Source organism: Episyrphus balteatus, chromosome 1 (genome assembly GCF_945859705.1).
Source record: "Episyrphus balteatus chromosome 1, idEpiBalt1.1, whole genome shotgun sequence".
NCBI lineage: Eukaryota > Metazoa > Arthropoda > Insecta > Diptera > Syrphidae > Episyrphus > Episyrphus balteatus.
The window spans coordinates 4915413-4942610 of NC_079134.1; the positions used below are offsets into that span (position 1 = coordinate 4915413).

At 34.8% G+C, this 27198-nt stretch overlaps 1 protein-coding gene and 1 long non-coding RNA gene across 3 annotated transcripts; both read right to left on the minus strand.

Annotated features, from left to right (window-relative positions):
- Positions 1–105: 105 nt before the first annotated feature.
- Positions 106–2138, minus strand: LOC129906522 (kelch-like protein 2). Its single transcript, XM_055982302.1, has 2 exons — positions 1841–2138; positions 106–1779 (listed from the first exon to the last, which is right to left on the minus strand). The coding sequence occupies exon 2, from the start codon at positions 1765–1767 to the stop codon at positions 106–108; it is 1662 nt and encodes a 553-aa protein (XP_055838277.1). The 5' UTR covers positions 1768–1779; positions 1841–2138.
- Positions 2139–6596: 4458 nt separating this feature from the next.
- LOC129906461 (uncharacterized) lies at positions 6597–15543 on the minus strand. Of its 2 annotated transcripts, XR_008770790.1 has the most exons (10): positions 13746–15543; positions 13235–13691; positions 13017–13147; positions 12385–12557; positions 11700–12315; positions 8981–9131; positions 8506–8914; positions 8358–8445; positions 6889–6993; positions 6597–6822 (listed from the first exon to the last, which is right to left on the minus strand). It is a non-coding gene; the product is annotated as an uncharacterized LOC129906461 (long non-coding RNA). The 2 variants fall into 2 exon arrangements; XR_008770791.1 differs by lacking the exon at positions 8358–8445 and having other exon boundaries at positions 13746–15542.
- Positions 15544–27198: the final 11655 nt, after the last annotated feature.

The following is a 27198-nucleotide window of genomic DNA, read 5'->3' on the forward strand; positions in this document are numbered from 1 at the left end:
GGCAACCTCTAGAATCCGAATGCAATATATAGATAAAAATTATACAAACAAAAACATGATTTTGCAGTTTTATTTTATTTTGAGAAAAAAAAAATTAAATAACAATTAAGTGTTTCTGTTTGGTATTGTAATGATATCATAACTATCATTGAAATGATCCAACGCAGCCAAAGTTTTCAATTTCTTTGATTCGGGATTGTATTCTTGAATGAAGTTTTGAAGAGTATTAGTATTGTCATATCCTCCACATATTATAAGTCGATTATTCCAAGATGTGCATTTAGGTTTAGACAGTGCGAGCCTCATTTCACACTTATTCCATAAACCATTACATAATATTGAAACAGAGTTAGAAATCGGGTTGTCCCAGAGTTGACCTCCAACAATAACAAGTTTTTCTTTAACATTGGAGAAACAATAATTTGAAGTTGGTGAGTTCTGTGGAAGGTTTTTGTGAGTCCATTCATTAGAATGAGGATTAAAGCAATGAATTAAATTAGTTTCTTCATTAACAACGTGCAAAAGCCCATCAGCAACGGCTACACTAGGATAGAAAAATTTTCCGTTCATAGGAGATACAGTTTGCCATTCGTTTAAAGAAAAATTAAATTTATCCATAAGCCTTATCCAAGCCTTTTTGCCGGTACTTAAACCACCAACGACATACAGCTCATGGTTCAGCATAGCTAATCCAAAGTCTGATCTAGGTATATCCAATTGAGGTAGACTAGTTAATTCTTTTGACTGCAAATCATAGCACTTTAAAGAATCATTTACTTGAACAATAAGCTTATTATTTGTTTCAAGTATTTTATCGAATGACAATGGAAACCCTGGAAGAGTTTCAGATGTCCAGGTGTCCAGCTTTGGATTATAAGTGTGCATCTGATCCTTAACGATCACAACAAGTTTATCTTTGGAAAACTCCCTGGACTCCAGTCCAGAACTATTTGGTGCCAGATGCCATGCAAGCCAATCGCATATCATAAGCAAGCATTCAATTTGTTTGGGCAATTTGTCTCGCTGTTGTTGTATAAAATTGGAACTCAACGACCAATATCGAACATGCGAAAACAATTTGAAGGCATCTTTTTCACGATTAGGCTTGTCATGCTCCATCCATTTCATCAGACTCAAAAAGACAGTTTCTTCCGATTCCACATAAAGGTCTTTATGAGAAATTATCATATCGATTTGATCCCCAGTGAGTTGGAGAAACTCGTCGTTATTTGCCACTTTTTCAAAATTCAAAATAGCAAATAGAGTTGCTTTCTCATGAAGCTCTTTTAAGTCATGTTGATCAGCGAACAAAACTATGCCCAAACAGTTGCTACAATCCAATTCTTCGAACATGAAATTGTAACACTCCTCAATCAATGCTTTTATTTGAAAGAATTTAGCTGCTCTCAAGATGTCCTCTACTGTGTCGGTTTGCAGATCAATAGCTCCAGTATAAATAAAAATGAGAATAAGTTTTAAGATATCACCATTTACTTCTTTGATTTTGACCTGAACAGCTTTTGATTCCATAAGAGCACCGTTAAACATAGTTCGAAAAAAATCACTTCCAGCTGACAAAATAATTTTGTGAGCATGGAATTCGACATCATCGGAGGCGATAATACAAATATCAGAGAGTTCATGTTTTTCAAGAAAAGTTAGCTGATTATCGCATAAATAATTTACATGCTTAATCGATTTAGCTATTTTAATCTTCTTGGGAGCAAGGTTAAAATTTGGAACAGATTTTTCTTGTTGCTCTTGCATTGTTCCGGATACCTATCTGGAAAGAATTTGGGTTTCAAATTGTTTGCTTGTTTTTAAAATATGGTAGAAGTACCTTTTTCTGCTTCAATTTTGTTATTTTCAGAGTTTACTTTTTCGCGTAGGTGGGTTTTTGTCTCTTGAAGTTTAAAATTCTTTTTCACTTTGTATCGTACGACGTGGTCGTACCGATGAAATAAAATTGTATGACTGAAAACTGTGGCCGCAATCAATAACCGCTTCAGTCTGAAAATCCAACTTTTGAGGAGAGCAGTTGGAAGTTGGATTTTCATTCTGGAAAAAAATAACCACTTTTAGCACAAAAACAAAAATGATTCATAGAGTGCATGGTGTCTTTTTATAGATACCATGCATAGAGTGGACTTAACCCTTTATCTTATCAACTACTTATCTTTTGTTATTATTGTTTATTTTATAACACAAAAAAAATTCCTTAAAGTTGTTTTTGCTAATTTGATTCCACTTCTTCTGGGTAGCCTATGTCCAGTGTTGCCGCTGGGAAATTTAGGCTGGTCGCAAAAAAAGCAAAAACAGGGGTCATGACAAAAAAAAGTCGCATTTCCAAATTTCTTTGTGTATGAATCAAAATCAAACCAAATATATATAAATTGAAAACAAAAATATCAATTCAAGTGTTTTTATTTATTTATTGAAACATAACAACTTAAAAAAAAAAAATATTTTCATTTAATACTAGTGGAAAATTTACATTTGTATTAAAATAATTTACATATTACATTTATGTATACCTACTTACCTATGAAAAAAATTAATCGGAAATATATTAAACCCAAAAAATTAATTATTTAATAAAATCTATTTTTAAAACTTAAAAAAAAAATCAAATAAAACAAAACAAAAATGTATTTAACCTTTTCGATACTTAATATGTGAACTAATGTCTTTTATTTAACTTATACTAAAATGTATGTCCTATTTTAACAAAAGATTGAAATAAGTAAACAAATATGTATATATGCATTCTAGGGTTAAGACCATGACCATTAACATTAGTTTTGCGCCGTTCTTGTGTTATAAGCGTTTGAAGGTAGCCATATTTATTTTTTTTTTTTCGATTTTTTAAAAATCGAACGTGGAAACTTTTTTATTTTTATTTCTAATTTTTCGAAACAAACTTTGGTAATTTTATGTATATATTTGTTCAAATATCTTATCAGAATCCATTTAAGACTTTTATATGAAAAGTGCATTGCGTATATCTCGAAATATTGCCATTTCAATGCAATCATGTCAAACAAAATTTCGCTTATTTTTTCGATGAGAGCGTTTTTCAAACCCCATTTTCTCCGCTTTTTTTGTTGTTAATATTTTTATATATTTCTGTATAAAAACCCTATAACACTACAAATAAAGTGCCTTGGCACGTCTGTTTTTATCGAGAGAAAATAAAAACTGGATAATTATCTGGATTTTTCAAAAATCTATAAAGATAAAGTTTTTGCTGCTTTTAACATGTAAATTGTTTTGATTTCAAATATCTCGATGTCGTTTTTTTTGTTCAAAATCTATATAGATAAAGAAAAAAAATAACAAGCCTCATATAAATTGTTAGTGAATGGTAGATAATCAAAAATGAAATTCACAGAACAACGTGTTTCCGGAGTATTGTTAAGATTTATAAGTGTTTGTAACAGCATTAATTCTTTTGTTTTGGATCAAAAAAAAAATTTAGCCTCGTAAAATTAATCCCAATTCAGACATATGTATAAATTTCACCAAAGATAAATTTGTATTCACATCCATATAAATGTTAAAAAATTTACCCGCGGCTAGATATTTAATCTGAAATAGGTTGTCACTATTTTTCAAACAACTTAAGATTGATTTAAGCCTTGTACCCAGATCGAGCTAGATTTCAGCTCCCATACAAAACGTCTGTAAAAAATGTATGCTCTGCAAGAGTTTTTTTTTATTTTTGAAATTTTTTTATCACTAACGGGTCCCTGTTCTTTAACTTTATCACTGGCGATAAATGTTTTTCAACATCTATATCCAGTTACAGAACATGTGCACATGCCTTAAAAGAAAACGATTAATAAAATCATCGATATTTTCTGGTTTGATAAAAAATATCGTTGATGCACTCTTGAAATTACTCATCCCTAGCAAAAGCAATAGCAAAGTGCCTGGCTACACAGTGATTTTTCAATCGATTGAAAAATCACATGCGGTGGCTACACACTGTTGTGCCCAATCACGTTCCACTTTTACATTTTCTAGGAACAAACGTCAAAAAGAGGAAAAATTTAGGAATGGAACTGTACTGCCCTCAGAAAATTCAGTTCCCTTCGTGAGCATCTTCCCCCTTCACTCCTCATCCCTCTTGCCTACAAAGTGCCTGGCCACACAGTGTTGTGCCCAATCACGTTCCAATTCACATTTTCTGGGAACAAATGTCAAAAAGAGGAAAATCCTCACCCCTCTTGCCCACAACCTGAATGGATAGGCGATTGAAAAATAACTGTGTAGCCAGGCACAAACTCACTGCTTAGGCGATTGAAAAATCACCGTGTAGCCAGGCACAAACACAGACATAATTGCAGAGTATTGTTAAACAGATACAGAGTGGAGAGCAGCGTTGCAACTTTGCTGCTGATCCTTCAAATCAAATTCCAAGCGTTTTAAGGAAATAATAAACTTTGTAATAAGTTGTGTTGAAATGTACAAAATCTGCTCTTAACTCAGAACCAGCTCTAAAAAGCTGCAAAACACCAAGATTAACGCTGTTTAAAGTATTTTTGGCCCAACAGATAGAGCCTATATTTGTGAAAAAAAAAAAAATCTAAAAGGAAGTACAAATGCTTAATTTAAATTCTTTACATGAGTTTGGTTGTAATAAGAAAAGTATTCTGACTGTTAGCTCAACATACGGGTATTTTGATTGTTAAATGAAATCTACTGCGATTTTTTTTAATCTACTGCATTTTTTTATGGATCTACTGCGCAAATTTTGTTTGGAAGTGGCAACACTGGTGAAATTACTTACATATATGTAACAGAGGTTATGCTAAAAGCGAATGCTGATCCTAAGGATTTTGAAATAGATTGTAGACGTAAAGGCTTAAAAATTAAGGTAAGAGATGTTGAGTTGCATGCCCTTGTTCTAAACCTGCTTAAAAGTTCAAAAATCAATGGTCACTCGTTCACTCCTAGGGAGTTCAAAAAATTTAACGTTGTTCTAAAAGGGATTTCTTGTAAGTTTACTCCTGAAGAGGTTAAGGCGGGTATCATCTTTAAAGATCCGTCTCTCGTTGTCGACGTGAAGCGTTTCGAAACTAAATGGTCCAAAGAGAACAATTTCACTTTGGACTTATTCCTTTGTGTTTTGGACAGTAGGGAAAGCTTGATCAAATTGAAAGCAATGAAATCGATAATGAGTCACAGAATTAAGTGGGACTCAGTCCGAGGCTCTGGTGCCGTCCAATGTTTCAGGTGCCAACGTTTTGGCCATCTGTCAAATTACTGTTCCTACTTGGCAAGGTGTGTCAAATGTTTAAAGCCCCATGCTGAGGGTGAATGAGATCTTGGCCCCAAGACTGAAAGTTCGGTGGCCTCTTGCGTCAATTGTGGTGCCACTGGGCATCCAGCAGATTTTAAAAACTGTCCCAAAAGGACTGAATACTTAACAAACAAAAACAAAACAAATAGTGCGGTTCAAGCAAATAAAACCTTTGCTGAGGCAATCGGTGGAGCTAAATGGCCTCTCAAATACCAGGGCCCTCCCCTCAAACCTTCGATTCTGGCAGCAATGTCATTGCCGACTTTCTTAATGAGTCAAACAAATTGTTTGGACTCCCATTCAACGTCTTGTTTTCAAACATAAAAAAATTCTGGCCCTCATTTTTAAAATTGGAGGAATCCCAGAAGCCAGCAGCATATCTGGCCTTTCTCGCTTCTCTCACTCCATGAACATCAACATCATCTCCGTTAATGTTAATTCTTTCAAATCTAGCCACAAAAAAATTGAGGTTGAGCTTCTTCTTAAAGACACCCAACCTGTGGCTCTATTAATCCAAGAAACATGTCTTAAAAGCCATAAAAAAATCAGCTTTAATACGAACTATGATTTTATTAACAACGGTTGTGGCCGCGGCACCGGTATTTTGTTGCAAAATAACCTCAAAGCATTTCCTAAATATTTTTTAAACAACGATATCTCAGCTACTATCGTACTTATCCCTGTCTGTGTACAAAATATCAACAAGACTTTGGCATTAGTCTCCATCTATATTCCTTGTAACATTGGTCCTAAGCTGGTAACAGCCGTCAATGATCTCTTGAGTAGCCTTAATGGTTATGATTACATTATTATCTGTGGTGACTTTAATTCAAGACACCAACTCTGGGGTGACACAAAAGCGAACCTCCCAACTAACAATTTTGATGTTATAACGATGGTGAGAAGCTTCTCGTCATCACTAATTTCACACCTATAAGACTCATATAACCCTGTTTATCATCAAAAAGGCCCCCTTTTTTTACTCCTATTAAACCTATGAGAAGTAGGATGAAATACTCTTGTAAAGTTTCTCATCAGTGCCGAAAGTGGTATTCGATCCTATAACTGTGGGAAGAAGTACACTGTAAGACTACTGTAAAGTTTCTCATCAGTAGCCGAAAGTGGTATTCGCTCCTATAAGCCTACCACAGAATTCTTATTGGAAGCATAATAGGCCTATTCAATACCCACCAGGAGGGAGCATACAAAAAACAAATAAAATAAAAAACGAGAAATTATTTATAAAATTTTTTATTTCAATTTTTATTTTTATAAAAAAATACACTTCCAATTTACCAGCACATCCTTGACCTGGTTCATTGTCCAAAATAATTTTCGAGCAGAATCATATACTGTTGTCAGTTCACTTGCATTGGGCTGAGAATTCGTGAAGAAAGGCTTCAGATTTTGTCTTATTTGGAAGATTGCAGTCTCTACGAACTAAACGAGTGATAACGAGCTGCTTTCTGTACAAAATCAACTTCATGCTCAACTTGACCATTACACCAGGAAATGTTCTATAAACAAAAAACAAGGGATGAAAAAACTAATTGATTTGGGAATGTTATTGATCGAAAATTTACCTGGATAAGAAAGTACACTACACTTGATGTTTCCTCCAAGAAACAAGCATGTTATTCTCCTTTCCAGTAAAGGTGGTATCAGCGGCATATTTTTCATCTCCACCACTGGAAGCATTACGAACAATTGAATTCATGTAATGTCGTTTTCTTTCACTCTATTAAGGAGTACTCTAAATTTTTACTCCTTTTTCTGGAGTGAAAGAACATAATGAGAGTAATTTTATTTTGTTTGTAATTGTGTGTGTGACAAGGCTAAAATGGATAATTGTCTTGAAAAAAAATAGTGATAACAGGCCTAGGAAAAACATTTTTTGAATTAAAAAAAAATTAATATTAACAACATATGAAGCATAATAATATCGTTGATAAGTTTATAAGTTTACCGGAGACTCACGGTAGAAAATCTTCCCTCCCTTTTTTCGAACTTTATTTCTCCCTTGCTCTTATGTGCGTCTCGCTTTGCGTCTTCGTGTTGAAGCGGACTTAGTTTTACATTTGGTATATTTTTCATTATGCTTCTGATCGGTTTTTTGCAGCCTAACTGACACACACCCTTAGTTCGATTTTATATATTGTAAAATAAAAATATCCCATCAACGCAGAAAAAAATGGGATATTTTTGTTATATGGCACAGGATTTTGTTTTATTGATGAAGAACACTGGCTGAAAATTTTTTTTATTCGGTTTTCAATTTCATTTTGGAAAAAGTGAAGAATTAACAAAAAAATGGAAGAAATATATCTGGCGGAATATAATACAGTAGAAAATATATTCATAATGGTTGTTTTTGTTAATAACAAAAGAGTTGGAAAGAAAAACATTTCGCATTTTTCAATTTTCAAACAAAATTTTAAAATGTCAAACTTCAAATTCATAAGTGTGTGTGCAAGTCCGTGTGCAAATCGGTGTAAATCTGACTAAAAATGTGGAGTAAATCCGGGGTACTCCGTAGTACTAAAATTACTCCGGAGTAATTTTTTTTTATGTCGTTTTCTATTGACGAATCTCAGAATGAGAATTGTGAATCTGACAGCTGAAAGGGGGGGTGAAGAGGGGAAATAGTGGTAAAATCTCAGATTTCATGATCTATTTGCGTCCTGAGATTCGAAAAAATGACAAAAAAATGAATCTGAGATTCAAGAATCTGATTCTGGATTTTTATCAAGATTCACGCATACAAACACACGCACTTTCACACACACTCCTCTGTTTGACATTTGTATGAACATTTGTTGTTGTTTTATTTTTTTTATACGCACAGATTTCGCACACAATTACAAAACTAGATTTCATATTCTATTTGCAGTGGAAAATCTGAGAATTTTACACAAAAATCTCAAAAGTCAATAGAAAACGACATTACACTTTTGTGGCGTAAAAGAACACAAAACCTTCAAAAGTGCAAAAATAAGTACTAAAAGGGTACTCTCATTGGAGTGAAAGAAAACGACATAAGAGTGATGCTCACTTTTAAAATATTCAATAGAGTTTCCAAATATTTGTTGCAAATGCCATGTCGGCCACGCTCTCCAAAATTGCAACAGCTTAAATGAAATCTTAATAAGAATATTTAAATTTTTGGGAAAAATATAAATATACGCTTGAAATAGTCTTACCTTATCAGTGTCCTGGACGAGAAAAGCTTGGAGAGAGTTAATAACCGTAGCAATCGGCTTCTAGTAAATCAATTCAGCAGTTTTGTGTCTAATAGCACCAAATAGGTGATACCCATAAGCATTTTATAGATTCAAATTAAGACAGGTTTCGGTAGCAGTTATCGCAGCAGCAAACATTTTAACAATAGATTCCATGTGTGCGACAAACTGTTCTAGTGCTACATCGGTTAATGAAGCACCCAATTCACTTTGTCTTGGATCAGCTAAACAAATTGCAAGACCTCTTGAATCCATTATCCCTTCTTTTCAGCTTCATGGCGAAACAAATAAACCAATAAACTGCGTAATGACATTGCGAACGGATTTTTTGTGCTCCTGCATAAGTGCATTGGTCATTCCTTGTTTAATCCTGTAAATTAATAAAAAATGGATGAATGTTATGTAGGGGAGAGAAACTCTGCATTTTTAATTCTACTTTCCAATCGCGCTGTTTTCCCAAAAGCTGTTTTAACAAAACCTCCGAACGTTGACGGAAATTATAGGTTCCTTTGAGGACACAACAATCTGGCATAGTGCTGCAATAGTTTCGGGATGCTTTTGTAGTTTTCTTGCGAATCAGCTGTTGCCTGCAACACAAATAACAAAATAAATGGTTGAAATTATACAAATTTAGAAAGCTCAGCTCTTTCAAGATGTAATAAAAAGTAAGATGATATTCCCCTTCCGAGAAGAAAACAGGGCCAACGGCTAGGTTCAACGCATCATTTGAACTTAAGTTCAGATTTTTCATAGAACCCAAAAAATCATCCGAGTTTAAGGTGACATTAGCGAAAGCGAAAAATGTACTTTTTTCATTTACTTGGATTAACTGAAAAAGAATATTTATTTGCTAAGCCCGGATTTTTCAATCGTCAGTTGGGCTATCAGAAGAATAAATGCCAATATAAAAAAAAAACTTTTAAAATTTGAATATATTTCAATTTAAAAAATGATTACTGTATCTATTTGTTAATTTTGAAAAAAAAAATAAGACCATTAGGTTTATCAAATTTAATCGAAGTCGTAAGAGAAATTTTCAAATGAATTGGAATACCTCAAAAACGTTATATTGGAGAAAGGCGTTTAAAAGTAGATATTGAAAACATAAATACCTAAATGGGTCTTGAAAATTACCCAAGTTTTGTTATTCAATCTTTTATTAGTTTGAATCGTTTGAAAACGATTATATTCAAGATTAATGTCTTAAGACTCAGGGAAAATGACAGCATCATATTTCATATTTAAAATAAAAACTTAATTCAATTTGGCCTTCACACCATGCATTAAGAATATTAATATTGCAATATCTCACATTCTTAACACATAGAGCCAAACCTCCATAGCAAAAGTTTTTCCTAAGTTCATTTGATACCAATTTCATTAATGGCTGTCGAACGTCCAAAATGCTCATTCTCCTTTAAAAAATTCAACATGAATAGCCTAGCAACTCCATAAAATTTGTAAAGCCAATTGGCCAAATTTATAGTTTTTCATAACCTTTCACTTTGTGTCTTCTAAAAAAACTGGGGTTTATCTTATTCATAGACAATTAAGATAATCAAGAATCCACAGAAATTTTCGGGTGTAAGTGGTTGAAAAAAGTGAACTTTTTGGTTTTCCCTTTTATGGGAGCATTTGAAAGTTATTTTGTAGTTAAATTGCAATAACGATGCAGTTTTTTTTTTTAAATTACTCTGATGCCAAAAAATATTGTAGCCACTAAAATCATTGTTAGTTAGAGACAAAAGTTTTGGCTGGCATCTTTATATATTCATCTTCCTGAAATATGCATTCAAAGAAGTTATTTATTTTTATTTTGGTGCCACGCATTTTTATGGTATCTCAATATCTTAAAAAAATAGACTTAGATTTCCATTATGAGCTTTGTTAACAGAATACAGACTACAAAACTTGGTCATCTCATACATACAATTCAAAGACAACATTTTTTGGTTGCGAATGATTAACTAAACGCTAAGACCATTAATATCTTCCAAGGTAATTTTTATCTTCCACAAATTTTCATAATAATAATTTGGTCACGAAACTAAATTTTCTTAATATTAAAATAAAAAAAAAAAGTAATTCATCTTTTAAACACAACTTCAAATCATTGTATCTAAATTTTCTCAAAAAATAGACACAGATAAACCTATAAAAGCCTAATGCTGGTTCAAAAACTCGACCTTTTAGCTCGCAACCCAAAAATGTTTATTATTTTCCACTAATTTTCCTCACAATATTTTGTTTGTCGCTGCTGCTAGAGGAAATTGGGTTTTTTTTTTTTTTAGTTACCCTTAGTTATATTTGTAGTTTTTTAGAAGCCTTCACCGGACCACAAATAAATAAAAACTTTTATGAAACAGAAAACTACAAATCCATACTTAATTTGTGCTTGCTACTACAAGTCTTTACAAGTTTAACACTAATAGTGTTATGAAATAAGCCTCTGGATTCACTCAAGATTTATCTACAGCTAGTCTATTCTTCTACAGCTTGCTTCAGAAGCTTTTCTAATATTAGAAACTATCACACACCCAGGAAAATCTTAACCGTTGCATACAAACTTTGTTTTGTTTATACAATATCAAATTATTATGAGGAAGCCCCGCTTATAACATTTCTTTGGCCCATTAAGAGCCCCGGTAAGCATGCAAGTCCCAAGGAAACAAAAATCACTGCAAAACTAAGTTGGGAATTATATATTGATTAGAGTGGCCTAGATTACTACTGAGTAAAAAAGTTCCAGGGGACTTTTTTCAAACTAAACTCCTGTTTTGATATCACCTAGAATCTTTAACCCCAATTACATTATTGTCTTCCAAATAATTAAACAGAATCAAAAGTATATAATTTTTTTCAAAACATTCATGCCTATTACAGAAGACGCAGATGCACTGCGGCGGGAGTGAGAGTCACTTTCACAAGATTTCGTATTACCGAAGCCGCCGGTGCGGAAGTGATAGAATGACATTTGGCCATGTAAGTGTCAACAATGACATATGTCGGTAAGAAGTTAAGTGTGTTTTCGAGGATCGATAATACAGTTCATCCCCGGGAGTTCACTGATTGAAATTTGATTCGGTTGCGGATCGAGTAGATTCCCGGGGACTGAGTCACTGCGTCTTCTGTAATAGGCATGAATCATTACATACCTATCGACAGTAATGGCAGCTGTGACATCCGCTGTGAAATTTGTGAGGCCAACTCCCATTCAAGTCGTTCCGGCGGAGGCAAATGATGTTTTGGCACACTATCATCAGCGTCGCCCATTGCAAGTATATTTTTATAGATTTTCTCCAGCAACTGAACAACAGCAATGCCCTCCGAAGGAGAATGCTGTCTTGCATTAAAAGTTTCCACCAGAGGTTCATCCAATGCCAAAACTATGACAGCCTTTTCAATAAGGTCAATATTTCGTTGGTGGCACGATCTAGTGCCAAACGTGATATTGGTTCAGCCGTTAATAGAGTAATTGGTGGTGGCTTGGCCGGCAAACATGGCGCATCATTGAGAACAAATAGAATCTGTGAAGCTATTTATCTCTCGGAGAGTTTGTCACGATCGCTGGCACTGTGTGGTGCTTAACACAGTAAATTTGATTCCGACAAAATACAATGATATCTGGATCTGCATTTGGTTGTGACAAGTGTTAGGAATCACGTTCAATACCTGGTCTGCGGCATGAACCAAGTAATCGATAGTATTGTGCCATGCACAGAGGTTGATTTTTTTTCACGTGATGTTGCACGTTCTTGTTGTAAGTTGCCACTGAAATGGAAAAAGAAGTACAAAATTTTTTTTGAACTTGATCCAAATTTAATTGGAAAATAAACTTACGTGTCAAGCATTTCTTTGTGCTGCATTATTCCTTCAATTATGCGTGCTGCAAATCGAGCTACATCATGAACGGTGGTGAATTTTCTGGGAGGGAACACCATGCCAGGATTGGAATTAATTGGCAACGGTATTGTTATGTCCATGTACGTGTCATTTAGCCAATATTAAGAGGCCTTTAAATAAAGAAAGAGAATTCTCTCTTAGGGCTAGATATTAGTAAGACCCATCAGTAAAAATTTTGTTTAGCTATTTTGAATGCTTTAAACTTATATTTTACAAATACTGAATAAGTTGGGGGCTTATTTTAACTATTTTTTTCAAAAAGAAGCAATGCATTTGGTGTTAAATTTTAGTCACAAATCCATTTTATAAATTTAACTGTTCAGTAAATTTTATCAGTAAAATTTATAAAATGAATTTGTGACTAAAATATAACACTAAATGCATTGCTTCTTTTTCAAAAAGTTAGTGAAAATGTGTTTTTAATTTATTTCATCAGTATTTTGCATAAATTCGAATCTTAAAGTATTCAAAATAGCAAAACAGAATTTTTACTGATGGCTATTATTGAGCCTTAAAGTGCCCAACTCTATTACAAATCCCAATAATTATTTTTTAGAAACAAAACTTACAGCTGGTGAAATTCCAAACAAAGCAACAGTATGCACATAAAACTTCTCTTTGAGCGAAATGACGATAGTTTGATGGTTCATTGTGATGTGACCTCGTTTATAGATGTTACAAAAATGGGCCAGGTTGTAAACTTAAAAGAAAAAACTTTTTAGACTTTAAACTTAAAAGAAAAAACTTTTTAAAACCAAACATTAACAATTTATTTTTCTGAACTTACGTATGCATAGAAAAAGCAGCAATAGTTTTCTCACCACCACTCAAATTACTCATTGACTGAAAACGTTTTCTTGTTGCAAAATAATTATAACTTATTCCATCCAAATGAGGTTCTTAGATAGGCCTGTGCGTCTTTATTTCTTGGCCTTGGAAACGTGATGGCAAAATCGAATATTTTTCGAAAGTTCATTTTTAACTTTTTCAAATGCGGCCATTGCTTTCTTTTCAGAGAACATTTTTAAACTCCTAAATTCAGATGCAACTATCCCTGTAACACGATCAAGCTTTTGCGTGGTTTTCAGGTTGGGCGTTTAAATACGCTCCACAATGTCAAGTTTAGATTGTAAGTGTTTTTGTTTTTTTAATGTGAATCATTTAAGTTTGCAAAGTTTTCGACGAGATTTAAGGCTTGGCCACAACGGACGGGTATGCGATAGTGGTACGGGTAATTGCGAAACCTTAAAAAACCAATCAGTATTAAGAAAAAACATTAAATCTTTGTAAATAGTTACCTGAATTTGGCTTTCAACTTTCAACAGTTCACTCTGTTGGCGCGATTTCTTCAACAACTCTTTCATTTCCTCGGTGCTTTTCTTTTTGCATTTTTTACTGAGTCATATATGTATGTAAGTATTGTGATCCAAAACTGGGAAGTTATGAAGATCTTCAGGGCGCTCCCATGCAGATTTACGTGTCGATCGATTACCAGCGATTGGGGTACTCGAGATTCGGGTACTCGAGATTGGGTGACCCTTGTCGATGGTTTATTTGCAGCAGCAGTTTTCTTGTCTCCGTCTTTTTTCTTTTTTTTATTTCCGTTGGAATTGCTGCTGCTTTTTCCTTGAACTCCTTTAGTTCTTGTAGTTTGATGGGCAGCGACTGGTGTCGATCTATTTCTATATGCCACAAAAGGATCCAAAGGTGCGGTGTCTGTCCACTCATATGCATGTGTGGGTTTTGTAGAATGTGATGAATCTGGTTCATTGGTGGTGGGATAACAGTCTGCCGAGTAGCACCTGAGTGAGCTTGCATTCGCTTTGTGGAAGTTTCAAGAGTTTAAATTTTAGATTTTGCAAAACAGCAGCATCAACAAAAAGCAAACAAAAAAGGAAGTTTGGCGAATTTGAAGTTTAAATAGTATTAATGGGTGCGTTCAATCACCTATTGGAGGTACGTTATTTTTTCAACAATAGTTAACTATTGTTTTTATGCCAAAAAAATACTGTTGAATTGTCATGCTAGAATTTTGTTGGGTTTTTTAACAAATATAGGAATGATTTATTGTTAGTTATTGTTAAACTGTCAACCACCAACAAATTTGAGAATACTTTTATGTGAATTATAATAACAAAACATCATATTTTTTATTCAAAATAAATCCTCTCGCTTTGCTTACAACAACAAAAAGCTATCCGATAGCTTTTATGTTGGCTGGTTGAACGCACTCATTAATTTTTTTTGTTGCAATTTTGTATTGTTCGTTCGAAGCATGAGAGTGCAAGTAATGAAAGTGCAAGTAATAAAAATTAAAAAACAAATTGTCCCCTCGAAGAAAACCATCGACGTCACCACAATGTCAGCATCACAGAAACAGCAGTCAAGCCGAGATGATGATACTGCTGCTTCTTTAACTTGTGCCTCCGTTTCAACACCAGAAGCATCAGCCGCAGCCTTGATTTTTTATATGTACTAACATCAAGTGGAGGATAGTATGAATAATACCACGAGCTCTGGAAAAGATCATAAATCCACTTACCTCTTTTAACTTGGGTTGTTTGATAGCGATTGATAGCTTTAATTTAGCGTTTGGGTTCTCTTCCACGACGACGTGTGGCATTTCCTCATCTTGTGAGGTTTTTGTGACTTGTGAAGTTTGCAAGACAGAAAGGGGGGCTAGTTTTGATGATGATTCTTTCGGATGAATTTTCGATTCGTAGAATACTATTTGAGCTTCTTTGAAGCTACCACTAGCACAACCACCATTACTGGTGCTGCCTGAATTGCGACGCGGCACTGAAATTCGTTGTTTGGTGCCCATGACACAGCGTAGGTATAAGTTGAGCTTCGGCAGAATAATTGAAACACAAATAATTTGAATTACCAATTGTTATCATTGCGCCTTGGGTGAAATTTGTTTCGCCATCACAAGTTTTGTTCTATGGATAACTCTGGCATCGTTTTGTTGGACAATGGTCAATTCATTTTCTTCACTTGGATAAATAGTACAGTGAGAGCAATGTAAGTGAGGAACCAATTGTTATTTCCCCTGAAATAAATAAAATATAGTTTTTTTTTTAATTGGTTAATGTATTTGTATTTTATTTTCACTTTTAAAAAACAATCAATAAAACATAACGCACTTACCTGAATATAAATTTCAATAAAAATGGTGCAGTACTGCAGTTTATTAAAACACTACATATTTTGGCGTCCTTAAAAGAACAATCGAGAAGCTTTTATAAACCTTTCCAGATGCTACATTTTGTACACCTGTAAAGCTTTATAAGAATAAAATTGTTATGATGATAAGAAGCTTCTTATGACCTCTGTTGTTGATTCCTATAGGATTAAACGCTTCTCGACATCGTTATAGTGTGCTTATAGGTAATTTTCTCATCACACCTATAATCCCACTATAAGATACTGCTAAGAAGTTTCTTAGCAGTATAAATATCAGCGTTTACTGATAATTTTTTACCGTGGGTAGTATACCAGCTTTATAGGTGCGAATAGCCCTTTTTGCTCGAAACTCGGAAGGAAAAATGTTAGTTGGGCTCAATGGTCAATACTTGTATCAATGGTTTGTCAATGATCATTACTTGTGCCCTTGATTATGAAAGTGGACTAAGTCAAGTTTTTAAAAAAATTGAGTTAAGCTCATAATTGGCATTTCATCACTCTAATTAATAGTAATCTAAGTCAATTTTGGTGAATCTGCAGAAATTTTACCGTTAGGCTTTGTTGTTTTTTTGGTCGATAAACAAAAATAAATTTCTGTTTATTATGAAAGTGGACTAAGTCAGTTGTTTTTATTTAAATTCATGAAAATCTTTTTCGCTTCCATGCTTAATACTCCAGTCCAGCTTATAGCACAGTTTGGTAGACGACTCAAATATTGTCTTAGACCCAATTCCACCAAAAAGTACAATTTTGCCCTCCTCAGTCCATATTTAATTTCACCATTTTCTACAGACTTTTGGGAAACTTAAAGTGGAATTGGAACCTTCCGCGGGATTCTGGCGTTTAGTTCGTTATAAAGTTAACGTCTACGAATGTAACGGTATAATTATCAAGTTTTCTTTAATCATATTAGACGATACACAATATTTATTTTTTTCGGCTGTAGCGAATTATGCGACGGTCATCACATCATATTCAGTGGTGTTTCATTTTCACCCACGAGTTTCGGGTACGTTTTAGAAGCTCAGAGCATTAGCAATTGTTGATTCATTGTGTCCTAATATCGACCTTCTTTCCTTGTATATTTTGCCTTAAGTTTGAAGATTTTTCGAAGATCTATCATTTCATCCATATATCTACATTCTACAATGCTTTCCGCAGTCTACTAAACGAAAATATTCGGAAAACACCGATTTTCTTTGAACCTAAATTTAAGAAAAAAAAACCGAAAAAGCCTTGTTTATTTTGCATATTCTTTTGAAATTATCCACCAATTGTTTTTGATTTAATTTAGATTCTCGTTATATCTACACTGAGGGAAAAAATAAATTGAAGTTAAAACGCCTTTGTTTCAAAGATGAACTACTTTGATTTATGTGACTTTAAGATACGAAACCATAACAAATTAACCATTTTTCAACGTTGATTTTAAAATGTTCATCTTCAATGGAAAATCATTCCGAATAATAGCTAAATCAATGTGGTTTTCATTGATTTTAGGTTGTTTTATGGTGGCTTTTTCCTCAGTATACTGCTAGCAAAAACAAAAAATACCTCTGACCACAAAGTACTAAAAGTGATAATTTTAGAGTATCACTTCCTTTATTTTGAACACAACCCGCCCATTATCAAGATTATTCTAAAGAGATCCTAATTGAAAATTCTGGGTCCTAATTTCTTGATTTTTATAAAATTTTTGATAAAATGTTATTTTCACGAATAAAATTCATTAATTTTCAATGTTTCGAGTTAATTTATAATTAGGTTTCCTTAAGTTAAGTCACCTTTTCAATATTTTAATTATTTTGAAAGTGGACTAAGTCATTTTGTGTTTCTAATATTATATATTTTTAGTAGCTAAAAGTAAAATTTGTATGTAGTATATAAGTTTTACATTATCCCACCCTATACTCATTGAAACATTTCGTCGCTTGGAACAAAAATATTTTTTAAATTATTCAAACGCAAAACATTAAATATCTCAAAATGAAAAATATATGACTTAGTCCACTTTCATAATCAAGGGCACACTTAAACTTTGATATTGTCGCGGCTGAGGGTCCTACCCGTCCAAGTTCAGGCTCACACATCGATTTCTGCCTTATTTCTTCCAACCTTCGTAACCCAAATCACCTACAGAATAATATTGCTTGCCTTACTCTCAATCCGATCTCTGACCATTACTCAGTATTGAAACGATGAATTACTGAACTACTTTTAAGATAAATGTCTGAGCACACTAAAGGTAGAAATGTGAACTCACCTTTAATAATTAGGAAACTACCCTCTGAACACATCCCTAAGAAATTCCCTCTGCGGAATATCCCAAAATATCCCACTGGACTGGAAGTATGAAGCGCCCCCTCTTGGAAAGGAAGTTTCGAGAAGCAAAGACGAGAACCTTCGAAGACATTTTCGAATTCCGAAATTCAGGTATAAAGGGGCAGCGTGGACCAGGGATGAAAAATCGTTTTTCAGCATTGTATCGAAAGTGGAATAAAAAGTGTATCGAATTGTACTTTTTGATTCTTTCAACTTTTATAAAAAGAATGAACGAATAACTTTATAATTAACAAAAAAAAGTTTCAAAAAGTTCGGAATATTTTGCAAGGCATTTTTGATTTTATGCTTGCGTGATACAGTGAAAAGGAGTATAGACCGTTTAGTCAATAAAACAGTAAATTTGCAGTTTAATTGCAGCTGTATTGATTAATTAAATTGATTAATTAATTTTTCTTCGATTAAAAAATTAATTTTGCTGGAGATTTTTGATTCTTTTAACTTTTATTGAAAAGTTATTCAAAAAATTAATTTTTTAATGATTTTTCTTCCCTGGTTTAAATTTAGGTAGGAGATTCGCGGCCACAAAATCGATTGCGATTTAAAGAAATATTCCGAGGGAAAAAAACTCCTTTGGAGATTCACGGTAAGGTCCAGTTTCATTAATTGCAATTTTTTTTCTTCGAAGAAAATTAATTAAAGCATTAAATTTACCCTTGAACGTTCTGTACAATTCAAGAGTATTGTTGATAAATATTGTAGTTTTAACCAAATCTTAGAAGGATCGAATACAAAAATGTATGCAGAATATCTATCTATAAGGTACATTGTTCAAGTGAACGGACAAAACTGTATCGAATTTAGTAAAAGTGTATTTGTGTAATTTAGCAAAGCCAAGTGTATCGAAAAAAGTACAATCGTATCGACTTTTGCAACCCAGGCGTGGACGTCGACCGGAGACAGTTTCATCTTGAAAGTGAAAGAGTACAGTACAAAGTGAAATAAAGTGTTGCGAATTGTTAGTAGTAAATAAAGTGATTTAAAAGTGTGTTTGTTTGAGCGAATAATAAAAGTAAATTGAGTTGAAATAAAGTGTGTTCTTATTTGAACGGAAATATAAGTGGAAATTAAATAAGTTTTATTGTGAACCTGGAATAAAACGTTACATTGGTGTCAGAAGTGCACGGAGAAAAATGAATCTAGTATTTTTCACTCCAAATGACTAGTAAGATAATTAAAGTAAAAAGCCTAAGATTTTTAATAAAATTTATCTTACGTATTGAATTTTTACTGGCTCCGTAAAGTTATTTTTACAAGTAAATTATAGTGAGCAAAATATAGTAGTACAAACTTTACCTGTAGCAATATTTTCTTTACGTAAAGTAAAATTTATTTTCAACTAAGAAATTGTATCACTTTTTTTACTTTAAAATTCTAGTTAAAAATATTTAAGTGATTTCTGGGTAGATTTTGCAAGTTTTACCTTACAGTACAGTGCCCTAGATAAATAAAACTCATACTGTCATACAGTGCGCCATTTTGCAATCCCTTTATTTTTGTATCATAGTTGAGTGCGGAATAATTGAAAAAAGTAAGTTCAAATGTCGTTTTCAATTTGTGTTTATAATTTGTAATTGTGTCAAATTTTTTTAATAGTTAAACCATTAACAAAAACAAACTATAATTATTTTCTTTGAAGCCTCCAAGGAAATGATTCTTTGCATGTCGACGAGTCTGAACATGAAATGTTTAATAGAGGAGCACTATTTCATGTACAAGAGGATTTATCCCCGGTTTGTTCACACTCGATTATCTTGTAATCAAGGATTTTTGTACGGAATAATCCTTGATCAAAAGATAATCGAGTGTGAACAAACCGGCCCTTAATCTTTGATTTTCTGGACACGAAGTCTTACACCAGAATTTTAAATCATGATGCGTTTTTTTTTCTTTTGGAAATATAGTTTTTTTTTTCAGGACTTACTTTATGTCTTATTTTGAGCATCGTTTTTTCCGCAATTGCAGCTGGCATATTCTTAACAAATTAAGGTAATTTCATATTATTAATGATAGTTTCCTAAAGAAAATTGTAATGCATGAATCTACCAATATTATAATAAAATAAAAGTAATAATAATTATTGAAAAACATAACTGGGTCACACATACTTCCTCCTAAATCGCTTTGAGGAGGAATTGCGCGCAATTTTACCTAAGTTAGATATGTTTTTCAATAATATTTATTATTTGTATTTTATTATAATATTGGTAGATTCATGCATTACAATTTTCTTTAGGAAACTATTATTAATAATACGAAATTGGCTTTATTTACTCATGAATTATTTACCTTCCACACCAGTTCAAGTTACTTTAAAAAGTAGTTGTTTTCAGCCTTACTGTAAGGTAAAATATGTACCTTATTTCTAGTGATTTTTGTTTGAAATTCATACTAAAAAATGCTTTACTGTAAAGTAAATCAGAAGCTACGAATTTACTAGAACAGTAAGGTAAAATTGATCTTATTGGGGAGTCATCCCTATATTAACTGTACATTATAGTTAAATGTACCAGAAATAAGGTGGTACATACCTTATTTTTTCTCCGTGTGGGATAAAACTTACTTATTTGTGCGAATCAGATAATTTCGCGAATAAAATAAAAAGTGCGCGTGTGTTTTAACAACAAAAAAAGTGTAAAACATTTTGAAATAAGTAAAAGTGCTCGCGTTTTGAAAAGTTAAAATGGGTAAAACACTAAATCAGTTAAGTTTGACAGAGCTGAAGGCGGAATTAACTAAGCGAGGTCTTCCTACTGCTGGATCGAAAAATGACCTCATTATTCGTCTGCAGGATTATTTAACCCAGGAAAACGAAAATTTGGATACATTTCAATTCGAAGTTGAAATGACAGAAGAACAAGTAAGTACTGGTTCCGATATGTCGTCCATGATGTCTGTTCTCCTTGCTAAGTTCGAGGAAAATCTTCTCAAACAAATTGAGGCACAACGTAATGAACAGAAGGATGAACAGAAAAATCTTCTTGAACAAATTGAGACACAACGCAAGGAACAGAGAGAACAATTAGAAAAACAACGCAATGAACAAAGAGAACAAATAGAACAACAACAGAGTAATGTTCTCGAAAAAATAGAGGCACAACGTAACGAACAAAAGAGCGAACAACAGAATCACAGAATTCAAAAGAGCGAGGAATAGAGTTACCTTTTTGATTAAAAGAGCAAAGGCAATATATTTTTCTGATCAATTTGATTCTAATCGTAGTTTAAAGTTCCTTTGGAGCAGAGTGAAACAAATTGGACTATGCAATAAGGCATCTGTTATCAGTACAAATATTGATGTTAATGACCTAAACCGCAAATTCACCCAACTTTCATCTGGCTTGCCAATGTTCTTACAAAACAATAACTCTGTTTCTCACAACACCTCCTTAGATGCTTTCTATTTCTCTGCAGTGGACATCAGTTCATCAAGTAAAGCAATTCTATCAATAAAATCCAACAGTGTCGGCTTGGATGGTATTAATCCGAAATTCATTAAGATGTTGCTCCCATGTATTCTCCCTTACATTACACACATATTTAATACCATTCTTATGACTTCGGTCTTTCCAGACCAATGGAAACAGGCTAGAATAACACCGATTCCTAAGAACAGTAGTTGCACTGAGTTTCGTCCAATTGCGATACTTCCATTTTTGTCTAAGGCATTTGAATATCTTGTTGGAGAGCAAGTTAAGCAATTTCTAGAATCTAACAACTTTTTGACATCACTACAATCAGGTTTCCGATCTAACCACAGTTGTACAACAGCTCTAATCAAGGTTACTGATGACATACGTCAGGCTATTGATAGAGATGAGGTGACATTGCTAACATTAATTGATTTCTCAAAAGCATTTGATTCGGTTAATCCTTTTATACTTAGCTCTAAGCTTATAACACTTTTCAATTTTTCAAACCACTCTGCTAAGCTTATAAAATGTTATTTATCTAAACGTTTTCAAGCTGTTTCACTTAATCAAATGACATCCGACTTTGTGGAAACAAATATTGGTGTCCCTCAAGGTTCAATACTTGGCCCCCTCCTGTTTTCCATGTTTATTAATGATCTACCTCTCGTTCTTCGAAACTGCCTCTTCCACATATATGCTGATGACGTTCAGCTTTATACATCATTTCGTATTGGTCTGATGGAAGACGGAGTTCATCGAATGAATGAAGATCTATTGGCCTTATCAGAATGGTCTAACAAAAATGGACTCTTATTGAATCCTTCTAAAACTAAGACTTTGCAAATATATAAACATTCACTTAATACCTCTCTTCCACCCGTTCTATTGGATGGTGTTTCTATCGAAGTTGTCCCTAAAGTCAAATTGCTGGGTATGATAATTAACAGCACATTGACATGGAACGATCACATAAATTCTGTGATCTCTAAAATATATGCTGCTCTACGAGGCCTCTCCATCTGTAGAGACATACTACCAATAAATGTCAAAATGACTTTTCTTATTTTATCAAACTTAATTGTTATTATGTATAATTTTTATTTATTTTTTTTTGTTTTTTTCTATTTTAACTAAATTTTTTTATGTTTATAGCTTATTTCTGAAATTGTTATGTAATACTGTGCAGTCAAAAGAATTATATTCTTATTGTACAGAAAATGAATACCAAATAAATAATGATAATGATAAATAATCTTCTGGAAAAATTGGAACAGCAAAAGAACCTTCTAGATGAACAGAAAAACCTCATCGAAGGTAAGCTTGATGCTATCGAGAACAAGTTCTGTGCTCTTGATGCTTCCATCAAAGGTATCTTGAGAAGTTCTCAAGAAAAGTTCGAGAAAGTTGAAGAAAAACTCGAGAAAGTAGAAATAAAATTCGATGACAAATTGGAAGTTAAATGCAAAGTTTTACCGAAGAACTTGACAAGGTTCGAAAAATTAAGGTGCGAGAAAGTCCTGGTGAGTATTTAAAGAAGAAAGAAATGCATCCACCAACCTTTGATGGACAAAGTTCTTGGTCGATCTACAAGAAACAGTTTGAGGCAGCTGCCACAACAAATGGCTGGGATGACGAAGACAAATGTATAGCGCTGACTCTTGCTCTTAGAGGTCCTGCTGCTGAGTTGTTACAAACTTTAGCACCAGAAAAGAATGGTAACTTTAACGCTCTTGTCCAGGTCATTGAAAAACGCTTTGGAGATGGCCATATGCAGGAAGTCTTCCTCGTCCAACTCAATACAAGAGTCCAGAAAAGAGGAGAAACTCTGCAACAACTCCAAGCAGATATCGAAAGGTTAGCTCATCTGGCTTATCCGACAGCAGGAGACGACATTATAAATCAGTTTGCGACAGAAGCCTTTGTTCGTGCTGTATCCGATATAAATCTTCAGCGAGCAATTCGAACAGCTGGAAAACGTTCCCTTCCTGAAGCATTAGCGTTTGCACTAACTATGGAAGCAGCAGAACAGGCTTCTCAAGGCGTTCATCGGGTAAGAGAAGTTGCAGTGGAGGAATGCTCTTGTCAAAAACTCGCATTCCAAAGAAACCAGCGAGACGGAGCTGCTCGATGCTGGAACTGTAACAAGACTGGACATCTCCAGCGGCAGTGCAGATTGCCACCAATAAGAACTGCTTGCCAGCACTGTGGAAACAGGAATAATGCCCAACAACGAGGGGCAGATGCTGGTTTCTGGTATCGATGGCCCCAGAACCACAATTCAAGTCTCACAGACTAAACGAGACAACAAAAGTCTGACAGTGAAGGCAATCATAAACAGCAAACAACACGTGGCTACAATTGACACCGGTGCTACCGCCTCTATTGTACGAAGAGACTTGGTAAAGATGACATGGCTACATAACACCAACAGCTACCGTCTGAAGACCGCCACAGGAGAAGCAGCAAGGGTGTACGGTGAAGTTCGTCTTACGATCCGTATGGCAGAACTAGAGTTTTCACATGTGTTTTTGGTGGCAGATATATGTGATGAGTGCATCATTGGAATCGACTTCATGAAGGACCATGGAATCATTTTGGATATAGGTAATCAAGTCCTGATTTACGGAAATGTGGAGATCACAATGGTCTATTGCAACGAAAATTCAACAACAATTAGAACTGTCATCAAAGAAGACACGTGCCTGCCTCCTTCTTCAGAAGTTTTTGTGTGGACGAAACTAAAGGGGAATATCGGAAGCCATCGATACCTCATGGTTGAGCCAGAAGTTGAGCAAAGTTCCCAAAACGTCATCATCGGGAAGACTCTAGTGGCACCAAAGAACCACAGTACACGTACAAAGGTAATATATTCCGAACTGACATTGGTCGCCAAATTGTCAAAACATGACAATTTGGCGACCAACGTCAGCTATCGAATTCTTAATTGTTCTAAAATACCGACGAAAAACGCACAAAAACCGAAAAACCACGCACACCACTAATTTTTTAACAATTATCGAACATTTTCCACGAAGAAACACCAAGAAAATTTGTTATTTTTCAATTTATAATTATTTTAAATGACATTTTATAAATTAAAACAAAAACAAATTTCCTGTTTACTGCGATTAAAATATAAAAATCAAAGGCCGATTTGACAGATTGGTGCCCATTTTTGACAAACAAATTTTGACAACGTTCGGAATATATTACCTTATTATGTGTACTGTGCCAATGAACAACATGGTACCTGTACGGATACTTAACATCAAACCGTATCCAATAAAGCTTAAGAAAGGAGAAGTTGTTGGGCGATGTGAATCTGTAGCCGCAATAACTAAGATCAACGAGGTGGACACACGGATGCCTGTGAACTCGGAGAAACTAAAAACTCAAATTCTCAAATCAGACAACTTGAGTCAACATCAGGTAAATGTTGCTGGAAGGCTTCTACACGAATATGCTGATATCTTCTCTTCACCCAGCGCGCAATACGGCCGAACACAACTGGTGCAGCATCGAATCGATACAGGAGATGCTAGGCCGATTCGTCAACCAGCAAGACGTCTTCCCTTGGCCAAACAAGGTGAAGTTGAAGAAATGATATCGTCAATGAAGAAAGACGGGCTGATCGAAAATTCTAAAATCCCTTGGGCATCACCGGTAGTTCTCGTCAAAAAGAAGGATGGAAGCACTCGATTTTGTGTCGACTACCGCAGGCTCAATGATGTGAATAAGAAAGACAGCTACCCACTGCCAAGAATCAGCGATACTCTAGATGCAATGGAAGGAGCACAATGGTTTTCAACTTTGGACCTGAAGAGTGGCTACTGGCAGGTAGAAATCCATCCAGAAGATCGGGAAAAGACGGCTTTCTCCACAGGAAATGGTCTTTGGCAGTTTAATGTCATGCCGTTTGGGCTATGTAATGCTCCAGCTATACTTTTGAGCGCTTGATGGAGTGCGTTTTAAATGGATTAACCTGGAAATCTTGCCTAGTCTATTTGGATGATGTCATCGTTTACGGGAAAACATTTGATGACCATTGTGAAAACCTCTAGGCTGTATTCCAGAGGCTACGAGAAGCACATCTGAAGTTGAATACAGAGAAATGTGCGCTTTTCAAGACCGAGGTTAAATATTTGGGGAATATCATCTCATCCCAAGGAGTAAAGACTGATCCTAAAAAAGTTGACACTGTGAAGAACTGGCCAACTCATCAGGACAAGCATCAACTTCGGAGTTTCCTTGGCCTGGCAACGTACTATCGACGATTCGTGAAGGATTTTGCGAGAATCGCCAAAAGCTTGCACCAACTTACCGGAAAAGGGTAAACCCTTTAAATGGTCAGGTGAGTGTGAGAAAAGCTTTCAGGAACTGAAGCTGCGGTTATGTGAAGCTCCTGTGCTGGCCTATCCGACTCCAGGCAAACAATTCATCATTGCCGCAGATGCAAGTAATGTTGGAGTTGGTGCTTTTTTATCGCAAGTTCATGACGGAGAAGAAAAGGTCGTTGCCTATTTCAGCAAGGTACTCTCGAAACAAGAAAGAAACTATTGCGTGACCAGAAGGGAACTTCTAGCTCTAGTATTGGCAACAAAGCACTTCCATAAGTACATCTATGGACAGAAGTTCCTTCTTCGCACAGATCATGGTGCACTGAATTGGCTTTTGAATTTAAAAAATCCAGAGGGTCAAGTAGCAAGATGGATCGAGATACTTCAGACGTATCAATGTCAGATTCAACATCGAAGAGGAAAGCTGCATTCAAATGCAGACGCATTCAGCCCTTTCGGCAATACAATTCAAATCCACAAATCAACACCAAAGAAAAAAATTATATAAATATTGACTATTAAACTTTTTAATTGTTTTTGTGCACTAAATACAATCAAATTAAAGTTGTCAAAATTTTCGAAGATATGTGTTCGAAGGTTTTTTTTGTTTTGTTAAGTTGGCTGTACTTCTTTCCCGAAAACGAAATTCCGATGGAGATTGCCGATAAGGAGAAAAATTCCCGGGAGACAAAACCTACTCCGGGGGAAATTTCTCACGTGAGATTGCCGATAGGGCTGATTATCTCGGCGCCCGTGCAAGCAAGACTGCAAGCATTGCACACGACTGGAAGAAAAGGAAGTTGTCGCTGTTAGAAGAACGAGAGCTGATCCCATTTTCGGCTGGAGTAATGAAGAACTCAGAATGGCCCAACTGGAAGATTCGGACATCGAACCCATCCTTGCATGGAAGGAACATCAAGAGAAACCAGAATGGGCTGACATCTCCGACCGAAGCCCCACTCTCAAAGCATATTGGGCACAATGGGACTCACTTCATGTGCAAGAAGGGCTACTCAGGCGTAAGTGGGAATCCGTAGATGGTAATGCAGCTAGTCGTACCTCAGTCAAAGGTTAATGATGTTCTCCGAGAGATGCACAATGGAAATTCTGGAGACCATTTAGGCATCAACAAGACTCTGGAAAAGGCAGGACAGCAATTCTACTGGTTACGTATGAGAGAAGACGTTGAAAAGTGGTGCCGAAAATGTGATACTTGTGCCGCTAGCAAAGGACCAGCTAGAAAAATCCAAAGCAAGATGCAGCAGTACAATGTGGGTGCACCTTTGGAGAGGATTGCAATAGACGTGGCAGGTCCTTTTCCCGAAACCGACAAAGAAAACCGGTATATCCTCGTAGTGATGGATTACTTCAGCAAGTGGCCTGAGGCATTTGCTATCCCAAACCAGGAAACCAAAACAGTTGTGGATAAGATTGTCTTTCATTGGGTGAGCAGGTTCGGAGTACCGATGAAACTT

Coding starts and splice junctions, on each gene's coding strand:
- LOC129906522 (XM_055982302.1), bottom strand. CDS start 1,767: ATGCAAGAGCAACAAGAAAAATCTGTTCCAAATTTTAACCTTGCTCCC.